The sequence below is a fragment of the Branchiostoma belcheri genome, unplaced genomic scaffold (assembly GCF_001625305.1).
Source record: "Branchiostoma belcheri isolate BF01 breed outbred unplaced genomic scaffold, Haploidv18h27 scaffold14, whole genome shotgun sequence".
NCBI classification, from domain to species: Eukaryota; Metazoa; Chordata; class Leptocardii; order Amphioxiformes; family Branchiostomatidae; genus Branchiostoma; species Branchiostoma belcheri.
In genome coordinates, this window is record NW_017802824.1 from 3,769,113 (window position 1) to 3,786,293 (window position 17,181).

Below are 17,181 nucleotides of genomic sequence, written 5' to 3' on the forward strand. Positions count from 1 at the left end.
AGTCATAAAATAATATAATCCTGTTGTGTACTAAAATGGCACTTTAAAGTCAGCTATGATATAACTGTTAGTATTGCTAGTATTATAAGGAAACATACGGAAGTCTATTTGGCCAATAGGTAGGAAAGAATTTGCATGCTTGCGTTTTATGGTACGCAATATCATCAGTGCTTGACAATTATTAGCGGCAATTTACGGAAAGAGCGGCATCCACTCAACTTAAGGTCTAAGACGCACGTTGGTGCCGTATCGATTTTTGTCGGAGAAGTGGCGTTTGATTTGAGGGATCGGTCGGCTTAAAACTTGTTCTGTGTAAGCGATGCCTGTGGGTTTGCCCCCAGTGGCTCCGGCTGTCACAGGCACCATGATCAACATGTCCTCCCATCGGGCAGCCATCCATTCCAGTCGCGAACACAACAACTGCTGTACGGCGGAGATAGGGACCTACTGGAACCAACAACATACGAGCATCCCACCTAGATACGCATGATTGCATACCACAAGATAGTCCTAAATCCACGCACTTCATCATTCCAGTTACTATATATTCTAATTGAAGTTGTAAACCAGTTTTGTGACTGAGAACAGTTGCGGGGCTAAGGAGATAGTGTATGATTCTTGTTGACTACGGCTTGGGATCCGGAGCTACTGGAACCAACAGCATATGAACATCCCTCCTAAATACGCATATTTCATACCTCAAGATACTCCAAAATCCACGCACTCCATCATCCCCGTTACTATATATTCTAATTCAAGTTGTGAAACTACAGAGAAACATGTTTTGTGACTGAGAACAGTTGCGGGGCTAAAGAAATATTGTATGATTCTTGTTGAGTACCGCTATGGAGCTACTGGAACCAACATCATAATGAACATTCCTGCTAGATCCTCACGATTGTATGTCACAAGATACTCCTAAAATCTACGTACTTCGTCATCCAAGTTACTATTATATAATACATTCTAATTGAAGTTGTAAACTACAGAGAAACATGTTTGTGACTGAGAACAGTTGAGGGACTGATTGTTGACTACGGCTAGAGAGCTACTGGAAAAAAACAGCATATAAACATCCTTCCTATTTCATACCTTACGATACTCCTAAATCCATGCACTTCATCATCCCAGTTACTATATATTCTAATTGAAGTTGTAAAGTACAGAGAACCAAGTTTTGTGACTGAGAACATTTGCGGGGCTAAAAATATACTATATGATTCTTATTGACTACGAGTAAAATATACTTCACTTTGCCAAGGGATTACCGGTGGAATAGGGCCTGCGTATGGCCAATTATAATGGCGGAAAGCAATTCCCAATATAATACAGCATTTACGTCGGATACCCATCTGTTTCTAGAGCCACGAGTGGAATCATTTCCTCCGATGTCTGTCTTCGTTGATGAAAGTAATGAGATACACAAGAAATTGTTACTCAAGCAACTGGACAGATTTCGAAAACTGTACGACGTTTCAAGTGGCATCGGCTACTTTTCGTCAGTAACATCCGTCAATGACAAAAAGTAGTGGATGATACTTGTAACGTCTGACAGTTTCTAAAACCTGAGTGTCCAGTTGCTTGGGTAACAATTTCTTGAGGGTGTCTGTCTTCTTTCAAGAATAAAACAAGGAACATATTTTTAGATGCATCGACATTACTGAGTATTTTGCATAATTTTACATGCCAAAAGAGCAAGATTGTATTTAGAAAATTGACAAATCGCTCATTTATTGCATGCTGGTAAGTTGACGCATTGACTTTGTTTAATTTTTAGCATCCTAAGTTGTATCTTTACCCGCCAAAAAGGAAATATTGGGTGTAGGAAAATTGCATATTTGTTGCACGCTGGCATTTTGACGTCACTATATCTTTTGGGAACGTAGTAGTAATGTGCAACAAAAGCTCGGCATACTGAAAATTCAAGGGTCAGTGGCTTTCAATTTACACGAAAGTTGGTAATCCAGTGATGTGCCGGAAATCTCAACATTTTTATTGGAAGGCGGTGCTCACAATATGCAGGTAATCCCGCTTCTGACAAACTCGCTGCACCCTCAGTGACGTGGAAGAGATCGTAATCTCGTAAAAGAGATCATAATCCTCGAGGTGCGCTGTGTGAGGTGGATACTTAAGCAGCAATTATTGCAGTTTTGGTCCTTTAGAAGCGACTACTCCTCATGGTAACGAGCTAATTCTAACGCCAATATGATGTAGAAATAATGGCCAATTTGTCAGGTACACAACGTTGGTTGAAGTATGAAAAATGACCCGATATCGACAACCCTAACAGCCATCACCAACACTGGTGAATTGTAAACAGGAGAAGAGTATTGATCACAATGTCTCCAGCAAGTTCTTTGAAGCTTGAAAAAAGCAACAAATATACCAGAAGATCCAAGATCTGAAATGGATGAGTAGCTCATCGGTGAAAGTAGCTCCATTACTAAATTGAGTCGAAAGGTTTAGCCGTTAGAGTCAAAGGGTAGGGGCATGATAGTCACACATGACTTCCAAATGCCAAGGACAGGCAGACATGTGAAGCCCCTGTCATGCATAGTCTTATATGTCCTCCCGAACACTGCCGAACTGCTAAGAGCTAGCCATGGTTGGGAGTAGGTTGATCGGGAGCAAGTTCGGGTCTGGTTGTCTGGTGCTCGACGAGGTTGGCTACTGTTTGGTTGCAATGATTCAAACATTCAGAAATGGGCTGGGGGTTGGGTCATAGTTGGGAACCGGTTGGCTGGATCGTTGGGAGTAGGTCAGCAGTGTTCGGGGCGTGGTTGGCAGTCAAATGTAATTAAAAACTTGACTAGAGTCGTTTAAAAAGGTAGGTGTAGTGTGAATCTGGTCAGACTGCTCCCAACCTACAGCCAAAGATAAATGAACATGAGTGGACATCAGGCTAGAATTTTCACACTTACCTTGCGTAGCAACATCATCATTTCGATGTTCAGCACTAGTGGGTGTTCACTGAATTCTGGCGGGATGTTTCCATTAAGATGGATTAACCTGGTCAATAAACAGTGATACCATGTCAATCCCCGCAATGCACAGAGGACAACCCCTGTGTACATGTACCACAGAGTGGCTTTCCACTCCAATGATTAGTGTCCACAAATTCACGCCACAGTCTGATTCATCTTGTGGAATAGTCTCCACCAGACTAACACCGTGGATTCAAATCAGTACATTTACCGAAATAGAGGGAAAATTGAAATTGAGTTTATTTGCTCGCACAGAAGGAAATGAAACCCTAATAGACTTTCAGACTTTCAGACCATCCTGACCCCCACCCTTTTTGGTGGACGCTACTACTTCTAGTACTAGTAGTGTGACATGCACAGAACATCGCCTCAGACATAAGTTCCAATATAGCATTATTATGACATTTTTATTTTATGACATTTTTATTTGATAACAGGTCCTAAAATCAGAAATCGAGTTGTCAATCTTAGATTGCGAGAAATTTAGCCCGTCTTAATTATTTACGGCTTTTTGTTTCCAATTGTCATTAGTAAATATGAACTTAGTATCATACAGTCAAACGCTCTTTAAAGTTTGGCACTCCAAGCTGGGATATGCTTGTTTTTGTATTCACCGCAGGCGCTTTCAAACAACTGAATACCCTCCAGCGAAACAAGCCATTTCCACAAAGATCTCACAGGGACAGCAGACATCTACTAGAAAGGAAAGATAAATCATGGCATTGTACCTTGAGGCCTTCCACTGCAGAATGATCTATGCCTATGTGACCTCTCGATTCATACTAACTACTTTAGAGGGCAGTCACGGTAAGACACGAGAGGAAGCTAACAGTGACAAATTTGTATCTGCTCCGACGGGAAAATAAGTCAAGGCTATGCTCTAAGGCGGAGGTCCATGTATAACCATTCAAAACAATGCATGCGTGTTATCGCTAGTTCTAAAACAGTGAGTCCTTAGGCAATGCCACACACTAAAGAAGGTTTTCGTGACTTGGCCCTGCAGCGATATATATTTGTAGACACCAGCTGCGATGCTGCTATTCATTAAACCAACTTCAAAAATCAAAGTCAAGCAGATATATATGGTCTACGCATTAAAACTTAATGTGACGTTTTATGATCTTCCAGCTGGTCACGGATAAGCTACCGACTTTCCTAGTCAGGTCTCGTTCTTTAAAAGATTGCATAACCGTTTATTACAAACGAAGTTCTTTCATGTTTGTTTTAAACCGTCTTTCAACGGCAGTGGAATTTATTGTACTGGGAAGTGATCACGCTAAGGTGCTTAAGTTGAGCGTACATCTATAATTCACCGATTGTAGCAAGCTGAAAACAGGTGCCCTGTTACGGGCAAGCATCGATCGCTCCCGGTAAATAAAACGCTACGACGCCGCGGGCAGACAGGTATATAAGTACAGCAGCTGACTTACAGGCATTGGAGAGGCTACAAATCTCCATCTCACAGTGGGCGCCTACCGAGAAATAAACGGGCGGAGGATTTTACATTGATTCAAATCAGAAGTGACAGCGGCCGCCCTGGATGAAAGTATAGGTCTTATTTAGTCTTACGGGGATATCGATGTCTCAATAGTGGCCAAATGGTACGGACGCCGGAGAGTCGGGTACAATCAATGGGCTTCATTTTTCATATAGAGTTACACGGCTGCGATCGAACGCGACGAAATATAGTTTCAAATATTTGGATAGGGGCAAATATTTTAAGCTGGACTTCGGTACTCCAATCAAACTTGCCCAAGCGACCACTTCTATAAGCCTACCTCAGGACACTTTCCTCGGTCCGATTTTTTTCCACATTGACGTAAGCATTAAGAGACATCCCTAAGCCGATTAACGCGATCGGCACTATTCAAAACCTCAGCCAAATCTCGACACACACTTGAAAATGACGACCCCAATAGACTGTGTAGCGAAAAAAATAACTGAATGCTATGAAAAAGTCCCGTTCCACTTAATTAAGAGCACGATCTCCATTTTTATAGCCCTTGGGCCACACAGTTGTGGAATCACTACAGCAGTGGCTAGCCCGCCGGTAGTGTTGTATGAGAAAGCAGTATGAGAAAGCAGTATGTACCACTTTTTAAGTCTTTGGTATGACCTGGCCGGAGTTTGAACTCACGACCTCCAAAGCGAGAACTCTTCCCTATTAAGATATTGCATCCCTGTTTATCGCATAGTACTAGGTTTTTACAAAATATATTTCCCTATTTCATATACTTTATTAAAAATAAAAGTCACTGTTTAGAAATTCATATTCTTAATGCAAGTGGCCCTCTTTTGAAAAACATATCTGTTCTTTTATCTCTATTCTAACTAAAAAGCTAGACATTAAATTTAACTTTAATTATCTTCATCTTAGCTTGCATCTTTTAACTCTATCTATTTATCATGTTTTGTTGTGACCAGTATTTCGCCCAGAGTGGCAAATATGTGCACATAATATTCACTGGGGAAATACTAGCATTTTGTTCAACTGGAAAGAGAGATGGTGTGTTGCATTGTTTTGGCACTGATGTGAAAATCGTTCCCTATGTAGCTCACGCTGCCAAGTACCGAGTAATGCCCAAGTCCACGGCCGTACTCTCGGGTGGCACCATCACAATGAAGTGCGCCTACGACGAGCTGACACCCGCCGACACGGTGGTGTGGTTGGGCCCGCCAAACTTCAAAAAACTCCTCGCGACGGGAAAGGCTGTCAACCCCCGCTTCCAGCGGTATGCTATCACCGGAGATCACTCCAAGGGGGAGTTCAACCTGGCCATACGGGACGCCAGGCGGAGAGACGAGGGCGAGTACAAGTGTAGTACCTTCGGGGTGGATGAAGCTGAGGGACAGGCCACGCTCACGGTCGTCGGTAAGTTTTATCATTCATGTCAGCTGTTGTACTCTACTAACGCATTGAATAACCTACTAGTTTTTTTTATTAAAAGAAACAATAATACCCAGGAAAGGACAACGAAGACAACGAGGCCAACTCCTCAAGTTGTGCACAACGTATATTCTAGCAACCACCTTAAAATTTAAAATGTTTTATAAGTCAAATAAAATAAAACAATGCACTTAAAGCTAATTGCTCATGGAAGAATATAAATGACACAGACAACTACAAACGTTTTGTTGATGAATTCCTGTGTGACTAACAACATTTTTAGAGTTCTTTAGTGTCACTGATGATGTGGACCGTTTCTAAATCATATTCAGTTGCTTGAGTAGCTGTTTTTGGCGTATCTTATTACCTGGATGTCTAACCTTCACCGACAAACCTTGTAGTCATATTGTATGTATAGATAGATAGATAGTCTGTCAGATGTCTAATCCCTTTTTTGTAATACCACAGCTTACAGTGACATACAGTTTGTTTCTAAATCATACTAGCACAGTAATTGGGATATTCTGTATTGGTATATTCTAAATTTGGAGCAAGTACAGAAAGTCGCTTAAACGCTTTCTCTCTTCGTGCACTTGAGTGACTGTCAAAAAGTTCTTGTGGCGCCTAAAAGCTCTCAAAATTTTCTCAAGAAACATAGTTTTGGCCTTGGCAACATTTGCGGCGGCAAGGAATCTTCGGATCCTTGACGTAAACTTTTAAAGATAGTCCGACCTGTTCATCATTTCCTCAATATCCGTGCCTTGAAAGCCCTGCTTATCTGGAATCAGATAAGGAAATATTTATGCTCGTCTTAAAGGCAGAGAACTATAAAAGAGGGGTATGAGCGTAGCTGTAAAGCCGCCAATACCCATTACGATTACCCCCGTGTGGACTACTACGTGACAGTTCTAACATTTGAAAGTCAACGTTACTTGACGGCTTCTTCTCGGCCCAAAGCCCTCTAAATGAATCCATCCATCAAGTACAGGTAGATGTGAAGGGACTTGTCGGCAAAAACATCTATCACTGTTCCTCAAGGGAGTTGATACATTCAGTGTTCCCTTTTAGCCCGCATGTCTTCTCGCCTAATACCGCCATACTGCGCCCCTCTATGATGGGTTCATAGCCAGTACATGGTGATTACCATGAAGAAATCAACGTATGGCATCTAAATGGAATGTTATCTCTGAACGTGTGTCTTATTACCAACGATTATACTTAAACTCACGTATGGAATCTTAATGGAAGAACCTTGGAACGTATCTGATTGAGATGACGCATTAAGTAAGGGAATGCGATACTGTAATGTGTTTGATATCTCAAAGTATCCAATATAGTGTTAAAGATCCCATTGCAATATCTTAAATGACGAATAAAGGTTCTTAGGAGATATTTGTCTTGCACATTTCGCAAGCTGGCCTGAGGAAACTAATGTTGGTTGGAGACGTCATGGCGAAGATGATGGCTTGATAACGTTTTCTTAAAGACTTTAGCTGGGCTATTTTTGTCAGCCCACAGCAAAATTCATTTCAGTAGCAATAAGCCGGTGTACTCTGGTTTATGCGCTTGTCTTTCAAAGGGGTTTGGTGCTATCTATCATATATCTGCGAATTTCAGTGGAAACTTTTTAGGTAATGAAGCTATGGTATTTTATTGAAAAGGAAAAGAAATTGGGAATACACATATAATACAGGTAATGTTATCATCATATACAGTTAACGTAACAGGAGTTCATACGTATCTAAATATTAATATAATTGAAATAATTGATATACAAAAAGCTGTAGACTTGTACATACACGGATGCCAATCTTTTATGGTATTACCATGACAGAAATGCAAAAAAATCAATGAACAGAAATCTAATAATTCCAAACTGTTCAAACTTTCCCTTTGCAATATATCCGTTTTATATTGTTTAAGTGGCACAGACCAGGCTGATAAACCCATGAGCCCTGCTGGTAAAACTTAATGCACTGTTGATAAAATCACAGACGATATTTTTTATGTTTGGAGAGACAGATAACACATAAAGCGAAGCAAAGCTTAGGTCAAACATATTTGTATAGTCTGGATACCTCTATCAGCTCTTTACATTGCCTAGTATCTTTATATCTTTCTACCATAGATACCAATTTACAGTGAGCACGAGGCGTGTATCAAGAAGATAAAGTAGAAATCATTGCTTGCTATACCTGGTACATCATAGATACATTTCTGTGTCATTAATTTTACGTTCCCCTAAGTCTTTATCTGACCTTACTCTAACGGTCAAGAACACCTAACTCTATTAACTACTGACATTTTTCAATCATTTCGTATCTTTCTCCATTGCTCAGGATTGCCCAATAACTCTTTTGGCTTCCATATTTAGTCTTTCATTCAAGGCCATTTTATTCCCTTGATGTCTGTCATGATGGCATCTAGTCTTTCAATCAATCAATCAATCAAATGGTTTATTTGTAAAAACAAAACCTTGTAGCCATCAGCTAAATTGTGTCTTGCTGTACAATTTTGATTTTTGACATGTCTGGCATAACACACTAAAATTACTAGTTACTCAATAAAATCCATATCATTATACATTGACATACTTAAAAACAACAGATACAATTTTAACATTAAAACTAACAATTACAAACATATATTAAGTACTTACACAAAAATATGCAAAATAAATGAGACTAGAGGACAGACTAACCACCCTAGAAATATGATACACATTATTTGGAGGAATTGTTCAATATGCGAACCAGGTATGGTACTGGAGAGTTCTTATATCTGTTGGTTCTGTACTTAGTAGCTTTTAGCTTTTCAGAGTTCCTTGTGTGTCTTCCTGAGAGTTCACCCACCTTAGGAGGTAGGAGATCAGGGTTCAGTTTTGTAGCAAATTTAAGACATAGGTCCTCTCTTCTGTCCTTCAATGACTTGAGTCCTGTCAACTGCAGGGCTGCGTCGTAGGAGCTGTATTGTCCTTTAAGGATTGTGCGCAGAGCTCTCTTCTGAACATGCTCCAATCTTGTGATCTTTTTGCACGTGACTCCAGGATTCCATACAGGAACACAGTATTCAACCACAGGTCTGACAAATGACGTATAGACCAGAAGTAAGTCCTGCACTGATACATGGAAGTTTCCCAATCGCCTTAACAGAAAAAGACGGCTGTTTGCTTTTGAAAGCATCCCTGATACATTAGCTTCCCATTTCAGATCAGACTGCAGTAATACCCCCAGCAGGCGTGCGACAGCCACAATCTCCAGTTCTTTCCCGTTGATGGTTAGGACCATAGGTGGCGGTGGGCGAGTCATAAAGCAGAAGGTCATGACTTTGCACTTGTCTGCATTGAGAAGCATGAAGTTTTGTTCTGACCATTGGCTGAATTTCGACAGCTCCTCTTGCATTACGGACGGTTGTAGGTAGTGTCTCGATTCAGCCATTGATAAATCATCTACAAACTTCCATTCTGAAACTCTGGTGGGAATTTCTCTGACCGCGTCATCAAAGACCGCGAGGAAGATAACAGGCCCAAGTAGGGTACCTTGGGGGACCGAACATGTCAATGTCTCCCACTCGGAGAGCTCTCCACTGTAGCGAACACGTTGGCGACGAGCTGACATGAAGTCACAAATCCAAGGGATGATACATGTCCTTGCTCCAAGTTTGATCAGTTTACAGATGGCAACGGTATGGTCAATTCGATCGAATGCTTTGGAGAAATCTGTCATCACCATGGTTGAGATATTTCCAGGTTTGTCAGATTCTTTGCTTAGGTGATCAACTAGGCTGACTAGATAGTGAGTGGTGGATCTTCCCTTCAGACCCCCAAATTGTTGGGGATCAAGATTGGGTGTGATGTCCTGCAACAACCATTTGCAAACAAATGCCTCAGCTACTTTCGCCAACTGGGAAGTGAGAGACACTGGGCGTAGTTTCTCCACAGAGGGAGGTTGTGTCTTTGGTAATGGTACGACTACAGCATCTTTCCACTCCTGTGGTACAAATCCTTCGGTCAAGGATGTGTTCAAAATGTTTGCAATTGGTTTACTCAGTTCGTATGAAAACTCCTTCAAGATTCTTGTACTAAGCTGGTCTGGGCCTGGGGCTTTCCCCACTTTCAGCTTGCGCAAAATGTGGTAGACATCCCAGGGGTGAATCTCTTCATTCAAGGCCATCCAAACTACTCTCTTGATTTTCATGTTTTCATGTAGTCATGTTTGCATGTAGTGAAAACTCAAGGCCACCCATATTACTATCTTGATTGTCATGTTTTGATGTAGTCATGTTTGCATCTAGTCTTTCATTCAAGGCCACCCAAACTACTCTCTTGATTTTCATGTTTTGATGTAGTCATGTTTGCATCTAGTCTTTCATTCAAGGCCATCCAAACTACTCTCTTGATTGTCATGTTTTGATGCAGTCACGTTAACTTTGCATCTAGTCTTTCATTCAAGGCCACCTAAACTACTTTCTTGATTTTCATGTTTTGATGTAGTTATGTTTGCATCTTGTCTTTCACCCAAGGCCACTCAAACTACTCTCTTGATTGTCATATTTTCATGTAGTCCTTCAACTTAATGCCAGCTGACTCTCTTTTCTGCCATATACTTGCATCTAGTCTTTTACTCAAGGCGACCTAGCTACTCTTTTGATTGTCATGATTTCATCCAGTGTTTCACTCAAAGCCACATCACTCTGTTGTACTGTCATGTTTGCATTTAATCTTTTATTCAAGATCCCTTATTTACTCTTTTGCTTGTCATGTTTTTATCTAATACGTCAATCAAGGCCGTCTATTCTGTCACATTCTGCACGCAATCTTTTTTGTTTTATCGTAATTTTGCGCCTAATCTTTCACTCAAGGTAACCTAGCTAATCTCCTGATTGTCATGTTTGCATCAGATTCTACTCCTTCAATCAAGGACACCTAGCACTCTTTTAACGTCATTCTTGCATTAAAACACGTCTCCTAAGTACACACATCAAGTTCCCTTTCTGTCTTTCTTTGGTCCAATGGCAAAGATGGTAACCTTAGAGTGCTCGCCTTGCAATCGGTAGGTGGTGAGTTCGATCCCCGGCCTAGTCATACCAAAGACATTAAAAATTGTACATACTGCTTTCTCTACATAGCACTGCAGTTAGCATTTGGGGAAGAGTATGGTTGTTAAACACACCAGCGCACCTTTTGTAATGATTATACAATAGTGTGGCCCAAGGTTTATTGAACTTGAAATGGGAGCCACCTACGCACCACGTGGTGCGGGAAGGACTTTAACTTTCCTTACCTTTCTTTGTTTTCCCAGAGCCCGTCCCAGCTAACCCGGACATAGACGGGGCAGACGGTCCCGTCGTACACGGTCACTCCATCCTGCTGTCCTGCGTCTCGTACGGAGGCCACCCGCTGCCTCGCCTGGAGTGGTACAACGGGACCCGCCTGGTGCAGACCATGAGACCGTCCGAGCAGTGGGACATGGAGGACATGGTGGCCAAACTGTCCATCCGGAGGGTCAGTCGCTGGGAGAACGGGGTGAACTACACCTGCAAGGCTGACCAGGGCTTCCCGGACCTGGTCAAACCTGTGGCCTCATCAAGGGTCCTGGACATACAATGTGAGTAAAATTACCCACAACAATTATTATACAAAAATCACAGCATCTAGTGTCAGAAATAAATGTCACATCAAATATGCGTTATGGACTATTTTTACAAAAATACTTGAAATATCTTAGTTAAAAATCGTGATGTTATCATTTAATTCCACTATTTGATATATCTGATATTTGATATTTCGCAATTCTGACATTTGTGGTTGGCGATAGTATACCCGACACGAGGCATATTCATTTTGGAACCACCTAGAAATATGCAGAATGTAAACAAGCATGGCTGAGAGCTGTATTTAGAGCTTTAGCATATTATCATTTTTAGATCGTCCAAATATCACACACAATGCACAATGCATTTAATGACTTTTATGTTTAAACCTAATTAAACTTTCTTCAAATCTTGACCTATGATATGAATTTAAGAAATCCTATATTGTGTGGTTGCAATAGTTTATTACAAAATGGTAACGATTTCATGTTTCGACCCCCACTTTCGTAATTGTCTTGTGAACTAGTTTACATGTCTGATGTCTGACTTTCACTTGGGTCACTCAGCTGATTTATAGCTTTATCACTCTTTTTCTTAAAGACCCACCCGAAGTTTTCGTCCCCCGGCCCTCCATCTTTGTCAAGGAGGGAGACCTGGCTAACCTGACCTGTTTGGTGGACGGTAACCCCGCATCAACTGTGACATGGAGAAAACTCGATCATCATCACTCACTAGCTGGGACTGAACGGTACCGATAGGAGTTATTGATTGTACTGTTAGAGATTACAAAAAATTGAGCATGGAAACTTGACTCTAACATTCCTATACAAGTAACATTGTATGCATATTAGCCATTCATAGAGTCATGCATCAAGCGTTTGGTTTATTTCATTTTTGTTAGAAATATTAATTCATCGAGCTTTATCACACATTGTAGAAGGTCACTATCGCCTTTCAAGATGTCAAACCTGAGACCGGACAGTAGGATGGGAACCCCTCACACTGGGAGGGACTCTAATCTTTTTGATAAGTGTGGTCAGGGCATGAGTGTGGTGGGATCTTTAACCTGCTGAAGGTGTGACTCTCCTCATGCATGGAACCTCCGACTTTACCGAGGGACTACGTCCCTAACCGAAGCTAGGTATTGTCACATCAGTAGAGTGAGGACTAACAAATAGGTGTGAAGTGCATGCCTCCCCACGATCACAACACTTGGGCCTGTCAGGGATACGAACCTTCAGGTTCCTGTCAACCCTATCAACAAGACTACCGAGATACCCCGAGCTCCTTTCTGAACTTTGTATTGTAGCATGTTTATTGTGGGATGAAACATGTGTGTTGCTTTGATTTGTACCCATGACATCTGTCTACAAATTTCCCGTTATTTTTTTAAATTCTTTCTGATGTTTCTTTGGTTTTTCTTATACCCCAGAGGGAATCATCTGATCTTACATAAGGTTTCCCGGTACGACGCCGGTGTGTACCAGTGTACTGCCGACAACGGGATTCCACCTGTGGATGTCGGGACGGTTACACTGGAGGTTCGCTGTAAGTGCGCTGCTATACAAATCCACATATTTATGTAAAGTGCTAATGTTGTAACACCTAGTCACCTCATGATCAACACAAATATATGTCAGAGAAGAGACTCCGGTATGGTAGATTTGGCTATTCTACCGGTAGAGATCCCGATCGTAGTCTCTGTCAACAGAAATTCTGGGATCTCTGCCCGTAGAATCGCTCAGAGAATACTCTCTACTCTAAGAGAGAATAAGGTCTATTGCTACAGCCTACCTTTTCCCAAGGTATATACAAAAAACAAAAAAATACAAGCACATTGCTGGTAGCTCTGTGCTTGGGAAAAAACTAGATACATTTTAAAACTGTGTCTGTATGGTACTGGTTATTGAAACAGATTGTACCAGAAGAGATCTCTGGAATCCGATACATGGATCTTCCCGGGTGGCGCAGGGATCCCGATCGAAATTTCTGTTGGTAGAGATTCCGATTGGGATCTCCACCGGTAGCTTTACCTATTCTAACAGATCGGAGTCTCAGCACCGACATTTGCACATTCAACATATAAGAAAAGCAAGGCTTTTAGAGCGATATATCTAATGACTTTAAACCTAAGCTGACATGTCTTACATTCATATTCCTAACCGATTATCACCTATTTGCAGATCCACCATGGATAGACCCCAGTATGAAGCAGACAATCACAGTACAGTATGACAATGATGGCTTCTCATTGGACTGTTTGGCGGAAGGAAACCCCAAACCCCACATCCGATGGCGGCGGAAGGATACAAGCTTGTACTGGGAAAATCCTCTACGGTTTAACCGCGTAGACTACGGAGTGGAGGGGACATACGAGTGCGTGGCCACCAACGCGGGGTTTCCAGAAGTTTCCAAAGAAACAAAAATAGACGTTATAGGTAAGAGCTGTCAATTCTAAGGAATCTTACCTTATCTAAAGTAATTTTTGATACCAGACCTTGAAACATCTCTCATTTTGCCTTTCAACTAGTAGGCAAAATATGTCGTGCGAGATATTGCTTTAAACTATTGTACACTCGTAAAAGGCGTCATATATTTGCACCACCACCACTATCTAAATGACATTTATTTGCAATGGAGTACTGTTCAGCTGTACATGTTAATTTGTCAAGAAATAAAGTGCTAATTTTACACACGCAAGCAATGCTAATGCAAAAATCTTAACCCATTCCTTTGATTTTTTTTGTTGACGTCCATTCGCAGGACTACCCCACTTACTGGGGCAGGATCTGGCTGAAGTACTGACCGTGCAGTCAGGCGGCACTGCTAGGTTAGGCTGCCGGATTGTAGCCGACCCGTTACCGGGTAGGATCACATGGGTATGGCGCAACAAACACGGCATAGAGAACACCCTGCACGACGGGCTCAACGGCATCACTATTAACGACAAAATCACCGAGCAGGAAATGTCGTCGGCCCTGACGGTCAAACACGTGGACGTAGGCCGGGCAGGGACGTACATCTGTCAAGCTTCCAACATATTCGGGCCAGTCAAACGAAACATTCAACTGGAGGTTAAAGGTAGTTTGATTTCCCTTGATCCCCATGCATCAACATTGCAGCATCATGAATCATTGAATTGCGCTAGTATAGTATCAATGGACCGCAATATTACAATTTCAGCAGATTTTTCATGAACTTTATTAATATTTTCCAGCCACAAAATCAATGATGACATGCGTACATGATACAAACGTAAAAACATGAAGAACAATTTCTTCACAATAAGAAGGTTTTACAATGTACTTGTTAACCTAGGCAATGTATCTATCTAATAGAATGAAGTTTCTCAATTGATACCTATGTATTACGAATTATAGAACGAATACGAAATACGTATAGTACAATAATTTGTACAATAGTACATTTTTCATGTCATTTGTACGTGCACATACTAGGTTAGTGAGTAGATAGTGGTAAGCAGTGGTGGCTCGCATCGTCTACAGATGTGACGATTAGGTGTTGATGAGTAAGTAATGGGTATTGTCATATCATCAAATTGTTCAACATCTCTTTTGAAAGATACAAGCAACTTACATTTATGTCTTTATCAGAGTCGAAGACCTCCTTGTTCATCATCATCATCGCCACAACAGCCAGTGCATTAGCCCTGATGGCCACAATGGCGTTTGGGTGTGTTCTTAAGAAGAGAAGAGTTACCAGAAAACAAAGAAAGCCTACGGGTAAGTATTGGCCCTCCGTTGTTTCCATTAAAGCCCCTGTCACACATTCAGATCTCCGACCAACACAACAGCCAACACTGCTGAAATTTGGGAGCAGTCTGGCGAGAGTCAAACGCTGCTGACCTGCTGTCGACGCCCAGCTAACTTAACTATAAACAGCAAACCATGACTATGTTTTGACAATTTTTAAATTTTTAAATATTCGGCTGGCGCAGTTGTAAACCTCGCCAAACACTCACCAACCACAGCTACAGTCTACTTAGCTCCCAACCTGCTCCCAACCATTGTTTGGGGGAGTTCGGCAGTGTTCGTGGATTAGGCTTGACAGATGCTTGATGCCGCTGACTAAAACATTTGCGACGTAAAACATTTGCTGGTGTTTTCAGCAGTTCACGGCGTGTCAGCCTCCCGACCCATGCCTCCTGTCCCGAAGTACATCCACGCCACCAACACCATCGACTCCGGCGTGGAGGATCTGGAGCTGCACGAGCTGGACAGGGCGCTGAAGCCGCACCCTTCCTCCAGGGGGAGGGATGACAAGGAGTGGAAGTCCGTAGGGCTGGCCTACTCAGGTTTTGGGATAAGACAATTACGTAGCACTGGTGACGTTTCTAATATTTAACGCAATCACTTTTGTATCACACTGCACTCACAAAACGTTGGATTTAGTTGGATTTAGCAACAGAAGTAAACGCCAGTAAAGTCGGGTAAAGTGGTAGTAAATAAAAGTCAAGTCTGGTTAATTTTTTTCGAACCTTGAAGTTTGCTAAGTCAGAAATAACCGGACATTTTTTTTTAATTTACTACCATTGGTAAGCCTGAAATTACAGGACTTGACTTTTAACTACCTTACTGCATGTGTACAATTAAACAATATTGCCTGACTTCACTGGCATTTTCTACCATTGGCAAATCCAACGTTTTGTGTAGTGCTAGTCGTATCATTTACTGTTGTAGATTCCTAACAATTCATGCCTAAGTAATCATTGTTAAGGGAGCCGAAATATGAAACATGCACCATCAATAGCTTTGGAGGAGGCTTTCGTTTGATTTACTCTTGGTGTTTTAAAGCCATGTGGAAATGTAATTTGAATGATTTCATATATATATAATTTTAATAATTTTAAAATAGCAATTATTATATATCTATTTTTACCCTTTCTTCCAGGCCTTGTCCACTCGACGTCACTTCCGCCATACTCCACGGTAGAACGCCAACTTCCGGATGGGGAGGACAACATCCGGCATTTGACTACGTTTAGAGAAGACGGTCCGACAGTTCCCGTAAGGATCCTGTAAGATGGCTAGGTGTTGTGGTATTCTTTGATCTTTTGACGAGTTCTTTCTCTGCTGAATTCTGTGGTTACGCATACCCTTATCAAGTGCGCATTGGAATTGCTCGTAGTTGTAGTAGCTTTTGGATGAATGCCATTGTTAGTGTACACTACATAGGAATTGATTCGTTTTTGTCATTTTATGGTTCAGTGTCTGCTTCTTTCCAGGCTACCCCTTCCCAGTAACCAACCACGGACGATGTCATACAGTCCATGATGAGAAGGTAACAGGCATCATTGAGAGACATCCTTGGATAAAATCATATGGGCCCAACCACAAGCTCTTGGACACAGTCGCGCAACAAGAGCTCTGCCATATTGGTAGCTGCTACGTAATGTCCACACTGTGTAAATGTCTCTAAATACGTTGTTTCATGTTGCAGTGATTATGCTGTCAGGGTAACTCAAGCTGTCACAGTTTGTCCGATTAGCCATTTTGGGCTCGAAGGTGTGGACTTGTGGGGGAAATATCGACGTTTAGTGAAAACATAACTTCAAGAATGTAAGGCCTGGCCTGTGTCACCATGCGACGTTTGGCAGATATCCAAGTCTGCCAAACATCCTGGGTCGACTGGGGTCTTCAAATAGACATGGCCATTCTCGATTTTTCCAAAGCTTTCGATAGCGTTCCGCACACCCGA

General features: G+C 41.7%; 1 protein-coding gene across 1 annotated transcript in view; it reads left to right on the forward strand.

Moving 5' to 3' along the window:
- LOC109464565 (hemicentin-1-like) overlaps positions 1-16,736 on the forward strand; it is a 36,117-nt gene extending 19,381 nt beyond the window's left edge. The window contains exons 11-19 of the mRNA XM_019761570.1: positions 5,539-5,856; positions 12,064-12,211; positions 12,896-13,011; positions 13,647-13,901; positions 14,227-14,544; positions 15,078-15,206; positions 15,593-15,778; positions 16,375-16,490; positions 16,709-16,736. Coding sequence (XP_019617129.1) covers positions 5,539-5,856; positions 12,064-12,211; positions 12,896-13,011; positions 13,647-13,901; positions 14,227-14,544; positions 15,078-15,206; positions 15,593-15,778; positions 16,375-16,490; positions 16,709-16,726 — 1,604 coding nt within the window. The 3' untranslated portion in view covers positions 16,727-16,736. The remainder of the gene's footprint in view (positions 1-5,538; positions 5,857-12,063; positions 12,212-12,895; positions 13,012-13,646; positions 13,902-14,226; positions 14,545-15,077; positions 15,207-15,592; positions 15,779-16,374; positions 16,491-16,708) is intronic.
- Positions 16,737-17,181: the final 445 nt, after the last annotated feature.